The 16300-nt window shown below is 36.9% G+C and overlaps 1 protein-coding gene across 1 annotated transcript in view; it reads left to right on the top strand.

Annotated features, from left to right (window-relative positions):
• The window catches only part of LOC123237138 (activity dependent neuroprotector homeobox), a 30875-nt gene extending 21583 nt beyond the window's left edge, over positions 1-9292 (top strand). The window contains exons 3-4 of the mRNA XM_044663830.1: positions 3208-3300; positions 5058-9292. Coding sequence (XP_044519765.1) covers positions 3208-3300; positions 5058-8219 — 3255 coding nt within the window. The 3' untranslated portion in view covers positions 8220-9292. The remainder of the gene's footprint in view (positions 1-3207; positions 3301-5057) is intronic.
• Positions 9293-16300: the final 7008 nt, after the last annotated feature.

Raw genomic sequence — 16300 nt, 5'->3', positions numbered from 1 at the left:
CAAATTTGGTCTCAGACATTTCCTAGTTGTGTGACCCTGGGCAAGTCACTAACCCCATTGCCTAGCCTTTGCTGCTCTTCTGCCTTGGAACCAATGCACAGTATTGATTCTAACACCGAAGGTCAGGGTTTTATTAAAAGAAGAAGAAAAGAAATATTACTATATCACTTTCCAAAATTCATACTCCTGCCACCACCCACACTGTTGTAACAAAAAAAAATTTTTTTTTTAAATAAATACATTGATCAAATCTTGACTATCTGTAATATGTACATCATTGCAAACTCAAAGTCCACCCAATCTGCTTAGAGGGAGGGAAGTTTGTGACTGGTCACTGTAGAACTTTCACTCATAAACTTTTCAGCCTAGTGGTTCCCTGCTCCTGAGAGATTCATCAAAATGGTGCAGATACCCAGTTGGCTTAGTCCACTATAGCTCAGAAAACCTAAGCCCATGTGATCAACCAGCCCTAAGCCTATTCAGAATGAGAGATAACAAGTGAAAACCATCATGCTGGGCTCATTCATATTTTTTTTACAGAACAATATGTCATTACATTTCTTTACTACAATTTATTCTTCCCTAATTGATGGGTACCCACTTATTTCTCATCTGGAGTTTTTGCTGTTACAAAGTCCTTCTTTGAATGTATTGGTAGGCATGGGACCTTTCTTTTCATCTTGTCCTCCTTGGAGCATATGTGTAGTTGATTTTCAAATATGGAATTGATCTGTTACCGAAAATATCATGGAGATAAATAGAATCTTAGAGAGCACTATCTTGATTAAAACTTCAGCTAATACATGTTCTCAAAACTACTAGATGTGTAGAGGTTTAGAGGTATATAATTTGTATGTAGGTTGCCTCCCTTTCCCCCTAGAAATTGAAGCCAAACTTTAGCAACATTCGTTGAATCTCTGACCCAACATAGTAGACAAGTCTTAACAGTTATTTTTTTTAATGGTGAATTGGCAATGAAGGGCCACTGTTTCAAAAACAACTTTTAAGAATGTGATGGAGTGAGGGTTTTTTTGGTGAAACAAGCATTCCCTCCCACCACCCCCTGCCCCGAAACCTATTAATATATAACATGTAATTGCTAGATGTTAATATTTCTCAAGCTTATATGTTTATTATAGTCTGTGTGTAGAAGTACAACCTCTAAACCTACAAAGACTCAGAGCGACCTCCTTGGGAGGAAGGAAAATTGGGGGGGGCGGGGCGGGGAGAAAGGGTGAAGTGCTCAATCTGGAATCAATTTCAATCCATTGATTATGAATGCAAATATCAAGATGCTACTTACAGATGGAATTTTATTTATACTTCTTGTAGCACTTATTACATATTGCTTTGTAGAATGGTTATATGTGAACTTTGTGCTGTACTCTAAGCTATAATGAACCGTGCTTTATTCACCTTTTCTTTGTATCCACCACAAAACCTTTAACATAATAGGCTCTCAAACATTTATTCAAAAATGAATAGGATGTATTTATTTACTTATTTATTTTTTTGGAATTTTTCATTCAAGTACTTTGGAGAGAGAGACTTAAAAGTCCATTTTGAAAACTTACAGAAGAGCTGATAAGTGGTTTCCATTTTGGCTACATCTTTTCTCTTTTTCTTGAGGATAGTAGTCTTAATGTTTGTAAATGGACCCAAATCATCTTCATCATTTGGCTAGCACTAAATTCCAAATCTAGGCCATTTACTACCTCCAGTGTTGTATAATCTTTCTCCCTATCTATAGGCCTACTTTTTCAGTACTCTTACCAAAACAATAATTTTCTTTAAAGAATTGCTTCTTTTTGTACGTTTTGGAAATTCAGAAATCCTTACTTCTTTTCTTATCCATTTTGTTTTATCCATCTTATAAGGGGAAAAATTATAACACTGATTATAATTTATAAATGAGAATACTAAGATTGAGTGCAGGATAATGTCTATAGTTGCAGTTTACATTTGTAATTTATATTTCCTACATGTGCTTACAAATATAGTTTACATTTCCTACATAAAATGTAATTACAGTTTCCCACAAATGAACATAAAGGTGCTATTTTTAACTTTGTCTACAACCTTCTGTAGATTAGAATTCAGCTTAGCAATTCTGATACTTCTCACATAACCCTTTTATCAAAGGGGGGTTACCTTTATATCTGTCTGTATTTGTGCTTCATTACCTTTCATCAAAGAGCTAACTAAATTTAGTTGTTCCATAAAATGCTCTCTTGGTTGGTTTGTTTGTTTATTTTCAAATATGTATTTTTAGGAATATTCATTTGCATATAGTTTCTCTGTTTTCAGAAAGTTGACTTAAAACCTTTTATTATGGAACTAAAATTTGGAATCTAATCATATGAGGGAAATGAAGTGTGATAAGTACTGACAGGTAAAAACAACTGTAATGAAAAGTGCTTTATATTAATACATTAATTATGACAAGCTTTCTAACAATTTACTTGGAAATCTCACTGACTTTATATGGAAAAGTCCAGTCAAAAAAGATTATCCCATCAATTTGAGGAATGGCTAAACAAGTTATATTTGAATATAAAGGAATATCACTGTGCCATAAGAAACAAATATCACAAATTCAGAGAATATGGGAGCACTATGTACTGATACAGAGTGAAGTAAACAGAACCAGGAAAAACAATAATATACTAGGACTACAACATTGTAAACAGAGAAAACAAAAAGATGAAACAATGCTTTGTAATTTTCATAACTAAGCTTAGCCCCAGAGAAAAGTTGATATTGTTCCCCTCCCTCTCCCTTTTTGCCCAGAGAAGATGGATTGGAGGTAGAGGGGTAATGTGTGTTGAATATTGCACATGCTTGGCCTCAATTGATTCCTTAATTTGTGCTGTTGAATTTCTTTTCTCTTTTTTACAAAGGATTGTTCAGAGGTTATGATGGGGTGGGCAGGGTCAGAAATAAAGGTGACATAAAAATAAAAGCTAACATTAAAAAAAAGTTTGTTTAAAGATTTTCTAAGATTTGTGTGCCTTTTCATGATTTTGTAGAATGTTCTACCCGAGACATACAAGTAGTAGTTATCCCCTTGTGATTTCTTGCTTATAAAACAAGAGCATCTTGTGCTTCTCTCTATCCCCTTTAATAAGTTGTTGGCCCTATATAAAGTTCTGCCCTCTAGTAATACTACTGGCAATTGTTTCTTTATGCTTTGTTTTTCTCTTGCAGGATTTTAAACAGTTTGAACCTAATGACTTTTATTTGAAAAACACTACATGGGAGGATGTAGGATTATGGGACCCTTCACTTACAAAAAACCAGGTAAATTATTACGCATTTCCTGTTTTCCAAATCAGAGAGGAACTCTGAATGAGTTTTGTCATCACTCTCATCATTAGATCTGGACAGTAACAAAGAGAAAATTTTATTTATTTTTAGTAAATTAAAATGAAGCATTTATCATTCACTAAAGGATTCTAGCTCTAAAGTTTTTATTGGAAAACTGTTGGTACAAAATATGTAACCACCATTTTAGTTGTAGTTTGGCATCCCTACCTTTCTTTGAAACTTGGAAAGGGATCTTTGACTCTCCTCTGCCACATAGGCTTTCTTGTTTCTCTTCCTCAGTGGCTCTCAACTTATGTGTTAACACATTGGGAAGCAGATGTCTAAAATGGAATGACAGTAATAATACAGAGAGAGAATTTTAAATGACAATTCCTTATAGAGATACTGGTTATTTACATAGCATAATTGTCAAAAAAACGTTATTAAATCTAAGTTCTCCTTACCTGAGATAGTAGTGTAGTGATCTTAATCATTCATATTAATAACCCAGACAAGAGTGGAAATTACCTAAGGATATTAAAATATAAGAGAATTCTAATATAATTTGGGATGTCTGGTATTGGACATGATATATCATCTCAAATACACATCTTGACATTAGAAGGAAGTTTGAGCTTTGGCAAAGAAATGGACTAATCACTTGATAGAGTTTGCATTTCTGAAAAAAGGAAAGAAAATCTCCCCAAGCATGTTTTTTTTATCCTCAGCAAAGGACTGGCTACACAAGTGTTAAGGATGAAAATTCTAAAAGTTTGGCTCATTCTCCTGTTTAATTTCAATACACTGTGAAGCACTGTTGTTGTCTTTAGCACCACTCTCAGCGCAGTCTGTGGGAAGTTTTTATTTAACTTCTTAATTTGAATCAAAGCAGCTGTCACTTCATTAGTTCTTCTGAAGGTGCTTCTTCTACTTAGAAAAGAACAACAAGGATTTAAAGGAAAGCAGACTCTTCAAACTTTTTTTCCTTTAATTATACAATGAGTCTTAAATTATCCTTCCATCAGAGAAGGGGGAGGATAGGGTATTGGGGGAAAGATTGAAGATACAGTTTTCTATGAATTGCACTCCATGATGGCAATCAAAAAAGGAAGTTCTTTATATCTTTCTGTAATAATTTGATTGCACTAAAATGCTTTGGGGCTAGAATTGGTGGTATCTGTGGCTCTACTACTTAGGTCACTGAATGAAGATAATTTTACTTTTAATTTATCCATGTCACAGCTCATTGTAAAGTTTTATCATTTGTTCTCCCATTAATGTGTCCCTGGTTTGATTAAAACCAACAAAGTTCAGAAACGTGAGTCTGCTCCCATCCAAACTTGATGAAAGATGATACTATAGCCATGAAAAAATGATTAATTTTTTATCTTATTGCCATGGAACACCAAATGGAGCTAGTATTAAAACTAATTTCTTATTTTGTTTTTAAACTTCCAAATTCTGATTTAAGAAATTTTTTCAGTTGCATTGAAAAAGGATGAATACCTAAAAATGCCATTGGGTGAAGTTAAGCAGAACCAGGAAAACAACATGAGCTCCTATGACCTAAGGACATTTTAGTGCATACCATTGCACCTCCAGCTTAAAAGAGCATTTTCTTTGGCTTTATTGAAGTGATGGAGGAATAGGGTAGAAACCCTTAGACTATGTTTTTCTACATCCTTTTTATTTCATAAATGTCTTTTGGTCAAGCATTCCCATATCCTAATCTTTTGTTTTCTTTCTTTAAGGACTATCGGACAAAACCCTTTTGCTGTAGTGCTTGTCCATTTTCCTCAAAATTCTTTTCGGCCTACAAAAGTCACTTCCGGAATGTTCATAGTGAAGACTTTGAAAATAGAATTCTCCTTAATTGTCCCTACTGTACTTTCAATGCGGACAAAAAGACTTTGGAAACGCACATTAAAATATTTCATGCTCCAAATGCCAGTGCACCAAGTGGCAGCATCAGCACTTTTAAAGATAAAAACAAACATGATAGCCTTAAACCTAAGCAGGCTGACAGTGTAGAGCAAGCTGTTTATTACTGTAAGAAGTGCACTTACCGAGACCCTCTGTATGAAGTAGTTAGAAAGCACATTTACAGGGAACATTTTCAGCATGTTGCAGCACCTTACATAGCAAAGGCAGGTGAAAAGTCACTTAATGGTGCAGTCCCGTTAAGTTCAAATACCCGAGAGGAGGGAAGTATTCACTGCAAGCGATGCCTTTTTATGCCGAAATCCTATGAAGCTTTAGTACAACATGTTATTGAAGATCATGAACGTATAGGCTATCAGGTGACAGCAATGATAGGGCATACCAATGTAGTGGTTCCAAGATCCAAACCATTGATGCTAATCGCTCCAAAACCACAGGAGAAAAAGCCTATGGGACTCCCACAAAGAGTTGGTTCCCTTGCTTCTGGGAATGTCCGATCTCTTCCTTCACAGCAGATAGTGAATCGACTCACCATACCAAAGCCTAATTTAAATTCCACAGGAGTCAATATGATGTCTAATGTCCATCTCCAACAGAATAATTACGGAGTCAAATCAGTAGCCCCAAGCTATGGTGTTGGTCAGTCAGTGAGACTAGGTTTAAGTGGTAATGCACCCGTTTCCATTCCTCAGCAGTCTCAGTCAATGAAACAGTTACTGCCGAGTGGGAATGGGAGATCTTATGGTCTTGGATCAGAGCAGAGGTCACAGGCACCTGCAAGGTACTCACTTCAGTCTGCCAATTCATCTTCTCTTTCATCAAACCAGTTGAAGTCATCCTCTCTCTCTCAGTCGCAGTCAGCCTCTAGAGTATTAGGTCAGTCAAGTTCTAAACCTGCTGCTGCTGCTGCTGCCGCTGCCGCTGCTGCTGCTGCCGCTGCCATAGGCCCTTCTGCAGCAACCAATACTTCATCAACACAAAAGTGGAAAATTTGTACAATTTGTAATGAGCTATTCCCTGAAAACGTCTACAGTGTTCACTTTGAAAAGGAGCATAAGGCAGAGAAGGTGCCTGCAGTTGCTAACTACATAATGAAAATACACAATTTCACTAGTAAATGTCTATATTGTAATCGCTATTTGCCCACTGATACTTTGCTTAACCACATGTTAATCCATGGTCTCTCTTGTCCATATTGCCGTTCAACTTTTAACGATGTTGAAAAGATGGCTGCTCATATGCGAATGGTTCATGTTGATGAAGAAATGGGACCCAAAACTGATTCCACTTTGAGCTTTGATTTGACATTGCAGCAGGGTAGTCACACTAACATACATCTACTTGTAACCACGTACAACCTGAGAGATGCCCCGGCTGAATCTGTAGCTTATCATGCCCAGAATAATCCCCCAGTACCCCCAAAGCCACAGCCAAAAGTTCAGGAAAAGGCAGATGTCCCTATAAAAAGCTTACCTCAAGCTGCAGTACCCTATAAAAAAGATGTAGGTAAAACACTTTGTCCTCTATGCTTTTCAATCCTGAAAGGACCTATCTCTGATGCACTTGCACATCATTTACGGGAGAGGCACCAGGTCATTCAGACGGTTCATCCAGTTGAGAAAAAGCTCACCTACAAATGCATCCATTGCCTTGGTGTATACACTAGTAACATGACAGCCTCAACAATCACACTGCATCTGGTCCACTGCAGAGGTGTTGGAAAGACCCAAAATGGCCAAGACAAAACAAATGCTCCCTCTCGACTCAATCAGTCTCCAGGGCTGGCACCCGTGAAGCGTACTTATGAGCACATAGAATTTAATTTGCTGAAAAAAAGGAAGTTAGATGATGAGGTAGATACACCCTCCATCTTTGAAGAGAAGCCTGAAGAGCCAGTTGTCTTAGCTTTAGACCCCAAGGGTCATGAAGATGATTCTTATGAAGCAAGAAAAACATTTCTTACAAAGTATTTCAACAAACAGCCCTATCCCACGAGAAGAGAAATTGAAAAATTGGCTGCCAGTTTATGGTTATGGAAGAGTGACATTGCTTCTCATTTCAGTAATAAAAGGAAGAAATGCGTCAGAGATTGTGAAAAGTACAAACCTGGTGTGTTACTGGGTTTTAACATGAAAGAACTAAATAAAGTTAAACACGAGATGGATTTTGATGCTGAGTGGCTATTTGAAAATCATGATGAAAAAAATTCTAGAGTCAATGCTAGTAAAACTGTTGACAAAAAACTAAATCTTGGGAAGGAAGATGACAGTTCCTCAGATGGTTTCGAAAATTTAGAAGAAGAATCCAATGGAAGTGGTAGTCCTTTTGGTGCAACTTTTGATGTTGAACATAAAATTCCCAATGATAGCATAGTGGAGAACCCAGAAGAAGGCATTACCAAATTAACTACTGGGGACACTTTAGACTCTGAAGATAAGATAGACCAAAAAGAAGAGGAAGATTCAAAATATAGAGATACTCATTCTGCAGAGGAACCAACAAAACTAATACACGATGCCTCAGATAGTGATGTTGATCAAGATGACCCTGTTGAGTGGAAAGATGGCGCTTCTCCATGTGAAAGTGGGCCTGGTTCTCAACAAGTGTCTGACTTTGAAGACAATGCATGTGAAATGAAACCTGGAGCATGGACTGATGAATCATCCCAGAGTGAAGATGCTGGAAGCAGTAAACCAGCTGCTGAAACAAAAGGTGCATCAGAAAGTGATGAAGAACAGTTGAAATGGAAGAATAGTTCCTATGGAAAAGTAGAAGAGTTTTGGTCCAAGGACCAGTCACAGTGGAAAAATGCATCTGAAAATGAGGAGAGTTTGTCCAATCCTCAGATGGAGTGGCAAAATAGCACAATTGACAGTGAGGATGGGGAGCAATTTGATAATATGACTGATGGTGTTGCAGAACCAATACATAGCAGCTTAACTGGTGTAGAGCTGAGTAGCCAACAAGCATAAACTGCCCTGTTACCTAAGCATTGGTGGTAGGCTGCATTCTTAACTGTCCAATCTTTGCATTTCAGTATGACTGCTAAGCTTAATTCAACTGGTACTGCCTTTTGAGTGCTAGGTCAACTGACTTAAGTGGTTGATATATGGCCACTCCTATTCCAGTGGTTATTTCTGAGTATGCTGTTGGCTCATCTTGCTTTAGAATCTGCTGTGGCAAGCACAGCAACTTAATGTGAAAAACCAATACGCTGGTGGCTCCGGAATGCACATGAGGAAAAGCAGAGATTTATTTTATCTGCATTCTCAACATTTATTTCACTCTGTATATGTTCAGTTGTATGTCCTTTTAAACCATTACCTTTATTCACATGGTAGTATAATAGGTCCAACATATGAGCTACCAGTTCAATGTGTATAGTAGACTCTGGGGAAAATTGATTTTTTTTTCATTTATTCATTCTGAATAGTTAAAATATGTATATTTGTACAGTCTTTTAGACCTATTCAAGTGACGCTTATGATATTGTTCTTGTGTATCCATCATAGATTTGTTTCTCTTTTTTAGTGTTGCCCTGCTGTGTAATAAACGCTGTATCTAGTTTACCTAGCAAAAGCTTGAACCTGCTATAGTATGAACTTTTGACAGACTTAGTTTTTGCACATAACCTTGTACAATCTCAAACCAGAGGCCAGCAACATTAAAAAATATATCTGGACTCTATTGTATTATAGAATTTTCTTGTTCTGAATATCCTCAAAATTACAGCCAACAAACTGGTATTTCAGATCCATTTTCTGAAATCTTTTAAGCTAAAATCACATGCAAGAAACAAGTTTGCAGCTAATTTTGACACCTTTTAGATCTGTATAAAAGTGTATTGTGTTGAGGCAGCAAACAAACCTGAGTGCTGCATTTTGGATATTTAGTTTTATCTTTAGTTATACACCAGCATGGTGTATTCATTTATACCATCTAATATATGACACACTGTTGTAGTATGTATAATTTTGTGATCTTTATTTCCCTTTGTATTCATTTTAAGCATCTAAATAAATTGCTGTATTGTGCTTAATGTAAACATTGGCTTTATTACAAATAACAGTGCTTTGTACATTTGTATTTTGTGACATTGGAAGCCACAGATCCAAGTTACCACAGGCATATGTAACTACCAGCGCCTTGTAGAAAACCAAGGCCTGCCATTTGTGGAAGATGATATTGATGATCTTGCAGATTTACAAATTCCTGTTATAAATCCTTCTATTACTATTTTATTGCTATGATAAAAATCCTTGAGTTCTTAAGTTCATCTTTTGTCAAGCAGCAAGGCTGCCTTTGTGTAAATGTCCCTAATAAAAAAGGGTATGAGCACAAGTTGTGAATAACTCAACTTGTAGACAGAATCTTAGCTCAGTGGTGTTCTGTCTTCCTCAAGTGTGTTTTCCTTTCATTACAAAGTAGAAACAGTATTGCTAAGTGAATTTCATAATTTTGGGATAGCTAGAATTTCAGTTTAGGGTTGAGGCAGCAAGGAGTAGTGAGAAGACACCAGGCTATAATTTTAGCTCCAAAACTAGTGTGATCTGAAATCAAGTACTTCACCTCCCTGGGCCTAAAGGTTGTTTTCAACTATAATGTTCTATGGTTTTACAATTTCATTTGGTCAGTGTCAAAAAAAAATGCTTCTCAACCTAGAAGTGTAGATATTTTATCCATTAAAGTTTAAGGAGAAACAGTGTTTAAAGGATCCATAATTGTCAGTTTGTGATTCTTCATCAATCCTCTATAATTTAGTCATCAACAGTAGCTGTGACCAAAAATTTTTGTGAATTTGGTGATGGGCCTCTTTTAACTTTAGCTCAGCTGGTTCTTCAGTATAGTCCATCACTTAATCTGTCTAGGAAGCTGTTCCAGCTCAGTAGGGCCTGCCAAAACTTGTCTTCTACTGGCAGAGGCTTCAAGAAAGCCATGTAGAAGCATGAGAGAAGTATTTTAAAGGTTAGGAAGAAATGTTTGACCAAAAAAAGTAGATTATCTTCAGACAAGGCTAGGTTTTGGAGCTTTAAAAAAAGCTCATTTGAGCAAGGGGAGCTTGAGCAATCAGGAAGATAAGGGAAGGCTTCACAGAGGAAATGACACCTGATTTGAGTATAACACAGGAATTGTAAGGGGGGAATCAAGACTATTCTGAGTGTGAGGAAAGGTTTTTGTGAATATACAGACTAGACAGAATGTGGCGTTCAGGTAATAGACCAGTTTGGCTAGAAAGAGAGGTAGTAATATGAAATGCGGCTGGATTATGTGGGTCTTGAGCCAGATTTTTGGAGTACTGAAAATGTTGGCCAAAGGAGTATGCATTTTGACAATAAAACATTTGCTTTGTGTTCGCATTCCCACCTTTAGTAAGCTGAGATTTATGTAGTACTTCACATTCTCACTTAATATATAGTAATTGACTTTGTTTTTTAAATAAAATAAAAGGCATAGCATTCTGCCACCATTATAAATTTATATTTATATTTTTAATTTATAATGTTTCTACTTAAGCCTGTTTTTAAAAAATACATAGCAAAAAGATATCCCATATTACCCTTTTCACTCAGCTTTTATCACAGACCTTAATATCAGTTTATTGAGATGATTTCTGGTCTGAAACTGCTCAGATTTACTCATTCTGTTCATGTTCTTTACCCCAAATTTAACTGTATCAGCTGTCATTTCCCCATTATGGTGACTAGTAGTGTTTTTAGGGGAAGCTCTGGCTAAAAGAGTTCATGAGGAGGTAGTTGTGATTTATTCAATTGTGTTTCTATCTTTGTTAGACCATGGAATAGATGGTGAAATGAAATCAAATTGTGTTATTGTAGTCTAAGTGCTGCCCAATGTGAAAGAAAGGGTTCTGTGAGGTCATTTTAAAGACTGGATTCTGAATCACTTAGGTCTTTAAAAATCTCCCTGTCTTATTCAATATGAAAACCTTTGTGACCTTTTGTCATCACATACCATTCACTGTTCCCACGACTTACTTTCTCCATCCTAGGGTCAAATTCACAAAATCTCGGACATAGCTAACAGATTTTTGACACTGAAAATACCCAACAGCTGTGAAACAGGGAAAGGCAATAGGTTTGGAATCAAAGGATCTGGTTTTGAATACTACTTGTGCCCATTCAATATGTAACCTTGGGCAAACTACCTCTTATCTATAAAATGAAGGGGTCAGACCATCCTTTTTAGAGGGACAAAATGTGGTACAAAGAGTATAAGACTGACAGTTAAGATCTGGGTTCTACCTCTAGCTATGAGACGTCTCCTATGGAAAATCACTGATTCTGTGGTGGGCTTTGTTGCTTCTTAAAAGGAGAACATTGGACTATGTCCCTATTCTAGCTCTAAAATTCTTTGATTCAGTTAACCTTTGTGATTCTTTCCATTCCATGGCCCCCACCATTATTTTTTTCCTAATTATGTTAAGCTTAAAATGGCCTTAGCTTTTTTAATACAAAGCTTCTTAGATGTAAAGGTTGGGGAGGGTAAAAGAAGTAAACCTTAAGGAAAGGGTTTTGCCCTTGAACTGCAATATGTCTATTAACCGTCTAGAAATAAGTGAAGCAAATTAATTACCCTGGGCTTGTACTATCCCCTTAAAATTGGATCAACATCTTTCAATAACTGAAACATCAAAGTGAAAACTTACTCCTAGAAATGAAAGGGTGTTTTTCCACATTATTTAGTAGGATTTACACTTAAAGTGGTATAAACACTATGCTTGCTGTCATTGAGTCTGTAGCAGAATGTGACAGCTGTGTATGTTGAGCAGCCATCTGGGAGGCAGAGAATTGAAAGCAAATTCTGCCTCTGAGACTTTGCAGAGAAAAGGAAGGAAGAGACATCTGTATTACTTGCCTACTACCTCTTTTCAGTCTATCCATAAAGCTGGCTCTGAGAAAAAAGGACTAGACTAACCTAAAGATCTTCATCTACCCCCTGGAGGAAGAACCAGTGGTTTATAGCAGTAGTGCTCTTCTACTTTTAACACTGAACCATGAGGATCTTTCTGGCTCCTGTTTAAAAGCTGAGAGGTTCCATGATGTGGAAAGTGCACCAAATTTGGGGTCAGAACCTATATTGGGATCACCTCTATGGTGATGTGATAGCTATCTTCAAGTATTTGCAAGTGTCTAATGGAAAGACTTTATTTGGCCTGAGGGTGTAGAACTAGAAACAACTTCAGAAAAGCTGATACAGTGAAAGGAAAATATTTTATTGTTAGAGCTATCCAAAAGTAGAGAGGGCTGCTTCCAGAAGTAGTGGGTTCCTCTTCACTAAAGATCTCCCACTGGAGAATGACCATTTGTGGGAGATATTGTTAACAGGGGTCAAATTTGGATACAGGTTGGACCAGATGGTCTTACAAGGCCCTTCTAATGTGGATTCTGTGATTCTTATGTTCCTTCCCCTTTCTGGGCCTCAGTTTTCCTCATCTTTAAAATGTAGGGGTTGAACTAAATTTTTTTATTTTTAAGTCCCTTTCAGATCTAAATCTGCTGTCCAACAAATGTGAAGATGTATACTCTGATTTACCAATGTATTGAGGCCTTAATATGTGTAAGACTTTGTTGTTAGTGCCAAGAATACAAAAATGAAACATTGCCTTGCCCTCAGGAATCTTAGAATCTAATGGGAGAAATGAGATACACAAGTATGCAATAAAGCAGAATATGATAAAGGAAAAGGAAAGATCTTGTTGATGGATTGTAAATTTAAAGCTGAAAGGGACCTTGGAGATTGTAGAAGGCATTGGCAGCTGAGCAAGGTCTTGAAGAATTTCAACAGGCAGAAATAAAGTGAGTTCAATATGAAGATATGACAGTGTTTTGTGTGTGTGTATTCCAAATTGAATGAAATTGCTGGAAGAAGTTGGAATCAGATGTGAGTGGCCTTTAATGCTAGGCTAAGACGTCTGTAGTTTATTTTCTTGGAATAGGGGAAGTGTTTTAGTAGGGAGAACATGTTTATGAAATTAAAGTGCTTTTTCTCAGTGGCCAGGTATGAAAAAGCCCTACTTAAAATTTTTTAAATTTACAAAGGTGTTTTATATGATCTATAAACATAGAAATATAACCTCTAAATAGTCTCATAGATTCAAAGTAAATTCTTTAGTGTAGTTTACTCCAGTTAATATGTATGTTCCCCAAGATGATTATTCTTACTCCCTGAACTCTGCTGTGTAAATATTTCATGAACACATTTCAATCAGTCAACAAATATGTGCCTTCTGAGCTCCAGCAATGTGTGAGCCACTAGAAATACAAGTATAAAGGCTGAAATGATCCCTACTTGCAGGGGGCTTATAGGAAATCTTTTTCTCATCAAATAATAGATCTAGAAGGAACCTCAGAGGCCATCTAGTTCAGCCATTGAACCTTAGAGATGAGAAAATATGTTAAATGACCTCCAAAGTCACACAGGTAGCAGTGGTATAAGCTGAACTAGGTCCTCTGACTCCAGAAATCAGGTTCTTTCATATTTACCATGCTGCTTCCTGTTAGGGCCATGAGTTCTAAAATCTCATAATCCAACTTGGAGATCTGATAAGCCTTTGATTCTTACCTCCCTTTACAGAAAATATGCTCTTTTCATCACAGTGGACACATTTCTGGGGAAAGTTCAATAAGAAAGGCATCTGATGGTATGATTGACTCTCAGTAGTCAAGTCTTGCTTTATTTTAATTTCTGGAGAGTTTTCCTGCCAAAAAGATTTCCCAACCCTCCCCAATATATCACCTCTGAGAAGCATCTCCAGGCAACCAAAACAAATAGAGCTTATAATCCTAAATTTAGAAGATAAAATAAGACAAAACATTTATTCGCCCCCTACTGTGTACAGAGCACTGTGCTAGATGTTGGGGAAAGACAAAGCTTAAATAAAGCATAGTTACTGCCCTTAAGGAACTTTTACTCCTGTCATAAAGCTGTGATATGCAATGTTGCATGATTAAGTATAATAATAGGGGTACAGAACAAGGTGTTATATGAAGACTGAGGGAAAAGGTTAAAGTCTTTGAGGGGCAGATGGATGGCATTTGATTTGACTTGTAAAAGTAGGGGAAGGTCAGTAAATTAACATTCTAGTAGAAGTTTCAACATGTGTAAAATTAAAAGTTATGGATGGTGTAATATTGAATACATTTTGAGTCAGGAAATTGTATACCTTCCAAGGACATCCAAGGATAGGTATAGTAAGGTCAGATAAATGCCTGTTTCAACTCAGAAATAGAACCAGGTCACTTGGTCAAGAGGGGTAAGCAGGTGATCATATTTTCCCTTTACTATAAAGATTTTCAGTTCTCTACGGCCACACTACAGGAGTTACCCAAAAGGAAAAATGGGGCTTTGATATTGTAAAGAACAAAGATCACCAGACTAGCTGACACAACTCATCGTGCTCTACTTTGCAGCCAAATGAGGCTATCAGCTATTCTCAGATCTCACTTTGCACTTTCTCACCTCTGTATGTCCACATTGGCTATCCCAAATGTCTAGAATACACTGTTTACTCCTCTTCACTCGCCAAAATCTTCCTCTTTCTTCAAGAACCAGCTCATTTCCTCACCTCCCTTCCGCCATCCTATGCTGAATGTAATCTTTTCCTTTTGACAGTCTCCCATCTTCTCCCCATACTCCTGAGTGATACCCAAACAAGATTAAAACAATTGGGAAACATTTAACGAAATAAAAATACAATAGAACATAGATAATGTGGCAGGCAGAGATCTTTATATAAGATCTCATGCCTGCTCCTTTCCTCAACCCTGTTTCTGTATATGAGTTCAACATTATTGTCCAGGAACACTTGGTTTCTCTTTTGCCCTGTTCTACCTTGTATATTTAATTGTGTTTTTGCTGTGTGTTCTAGAATGTATATGTAGTTTCATAAAAGCAAATTTAGGCATTATGTGAGAAAAAACTTCCTAACAATGAGAGTGGTCTAGAAATGAAATGGATTGGATCAGGAGGTAGTGCGCACCCCTTTATTAGAAGACATCAAGCAAAATCTGAATAACCACATTGTATATGTTGTTGAGGTGATTGATTTTCAGTTATGGGTTGGATTACATGATTACTGAAGCTTCTCGTAATACTGAAATTCTTTGGTTCCCTTATAGCAAGAGGAGGACTCCACACATGTCCCTCATCCCAGAAGAGGCACCCACTCAAAATCATAACTCACAAGCCCACAATGATATGTTTATTTTTACCAGCCAGCCATATGACACATTAATTCAAACAAGACATTTAGTCAAATAGCATAGCAAATAAAATGTCAAGAAAACATTTCTCCAGCTCCATGTATATATGGGGTTAATTCTCCTACACACATACACACACGAATATGTTCTCATACACAGAGGAAACAAAGGGTATATACATTGGGCTAGGGATCATATTTAAAGGGCATATATGTATAATGTGATTAAGGCAATCCACACCTCTAGTGCTGCAGAATTGTCAATGTCCTCTGGTGATTTCATTCTTCTCAAAAAGTGCATCTCTGCTCTTTACTGGGCATCTCATTTCTTCTGTGTGCATTGTCTCTATTAGATGTTGCCTTCACTAGATGTTATCTCCGTGCCAGTCATATTGCTGCTGTGCTCTATTGCATTGTCTCTTCAAGGCACTTCTGTTTGTCTTATAATCATTGAGTTGCTCTCTACTACATTGATTTCAGAAGGGGGAGAGAGAGAAATGAAGTTAGGTCAAAAACAAAAGCTAAGTGAAAAAGTGAGATCTATAGTTTTCTGCATGTCAACTTTCCTGCCTTTATTCGGCATATCTAACAGCCACAAAACCTCTTCCCAGAACAAAAATACTATCTATACTGGGATTCTGCTTAACTTTAGAGAGCAACTGGTAGAAATTGCAAAGGAACAGATTTGTTAAATCCAAGGAAAATTTTCCTAACAAAGCTGTCCAAAAGTGGAACAGACCTCTTTAGGAGGCAGTAGATTTCCCCTCGTTGAAAATATTGGCTACTTGTTAGGTATATTCTAGATGAGTGAGATCAAACTGAAATAGACAGGGG

The sequence above is a fragment of the Gracilinanus agilis genome, chromosome 2 (assembly GCF_016433145.1).
Source record: "Gracilinanus agilis isolate LMUSP501 chromosome 2, AgileGrace, whole genome shotgun sequence".
Taxonomy (NCBI): Eukaryota; Metazoa; Chordata; class Mammalia; order Didelphimorphia; family Didelphidae; genus Gracilinanus; species Gracilinanus agilis.
The sequence above is the reverse complement of the archived record's forward strand: the minus strand, read 5'-3'. Positions and strand labels throughout refer to the sequence as shown.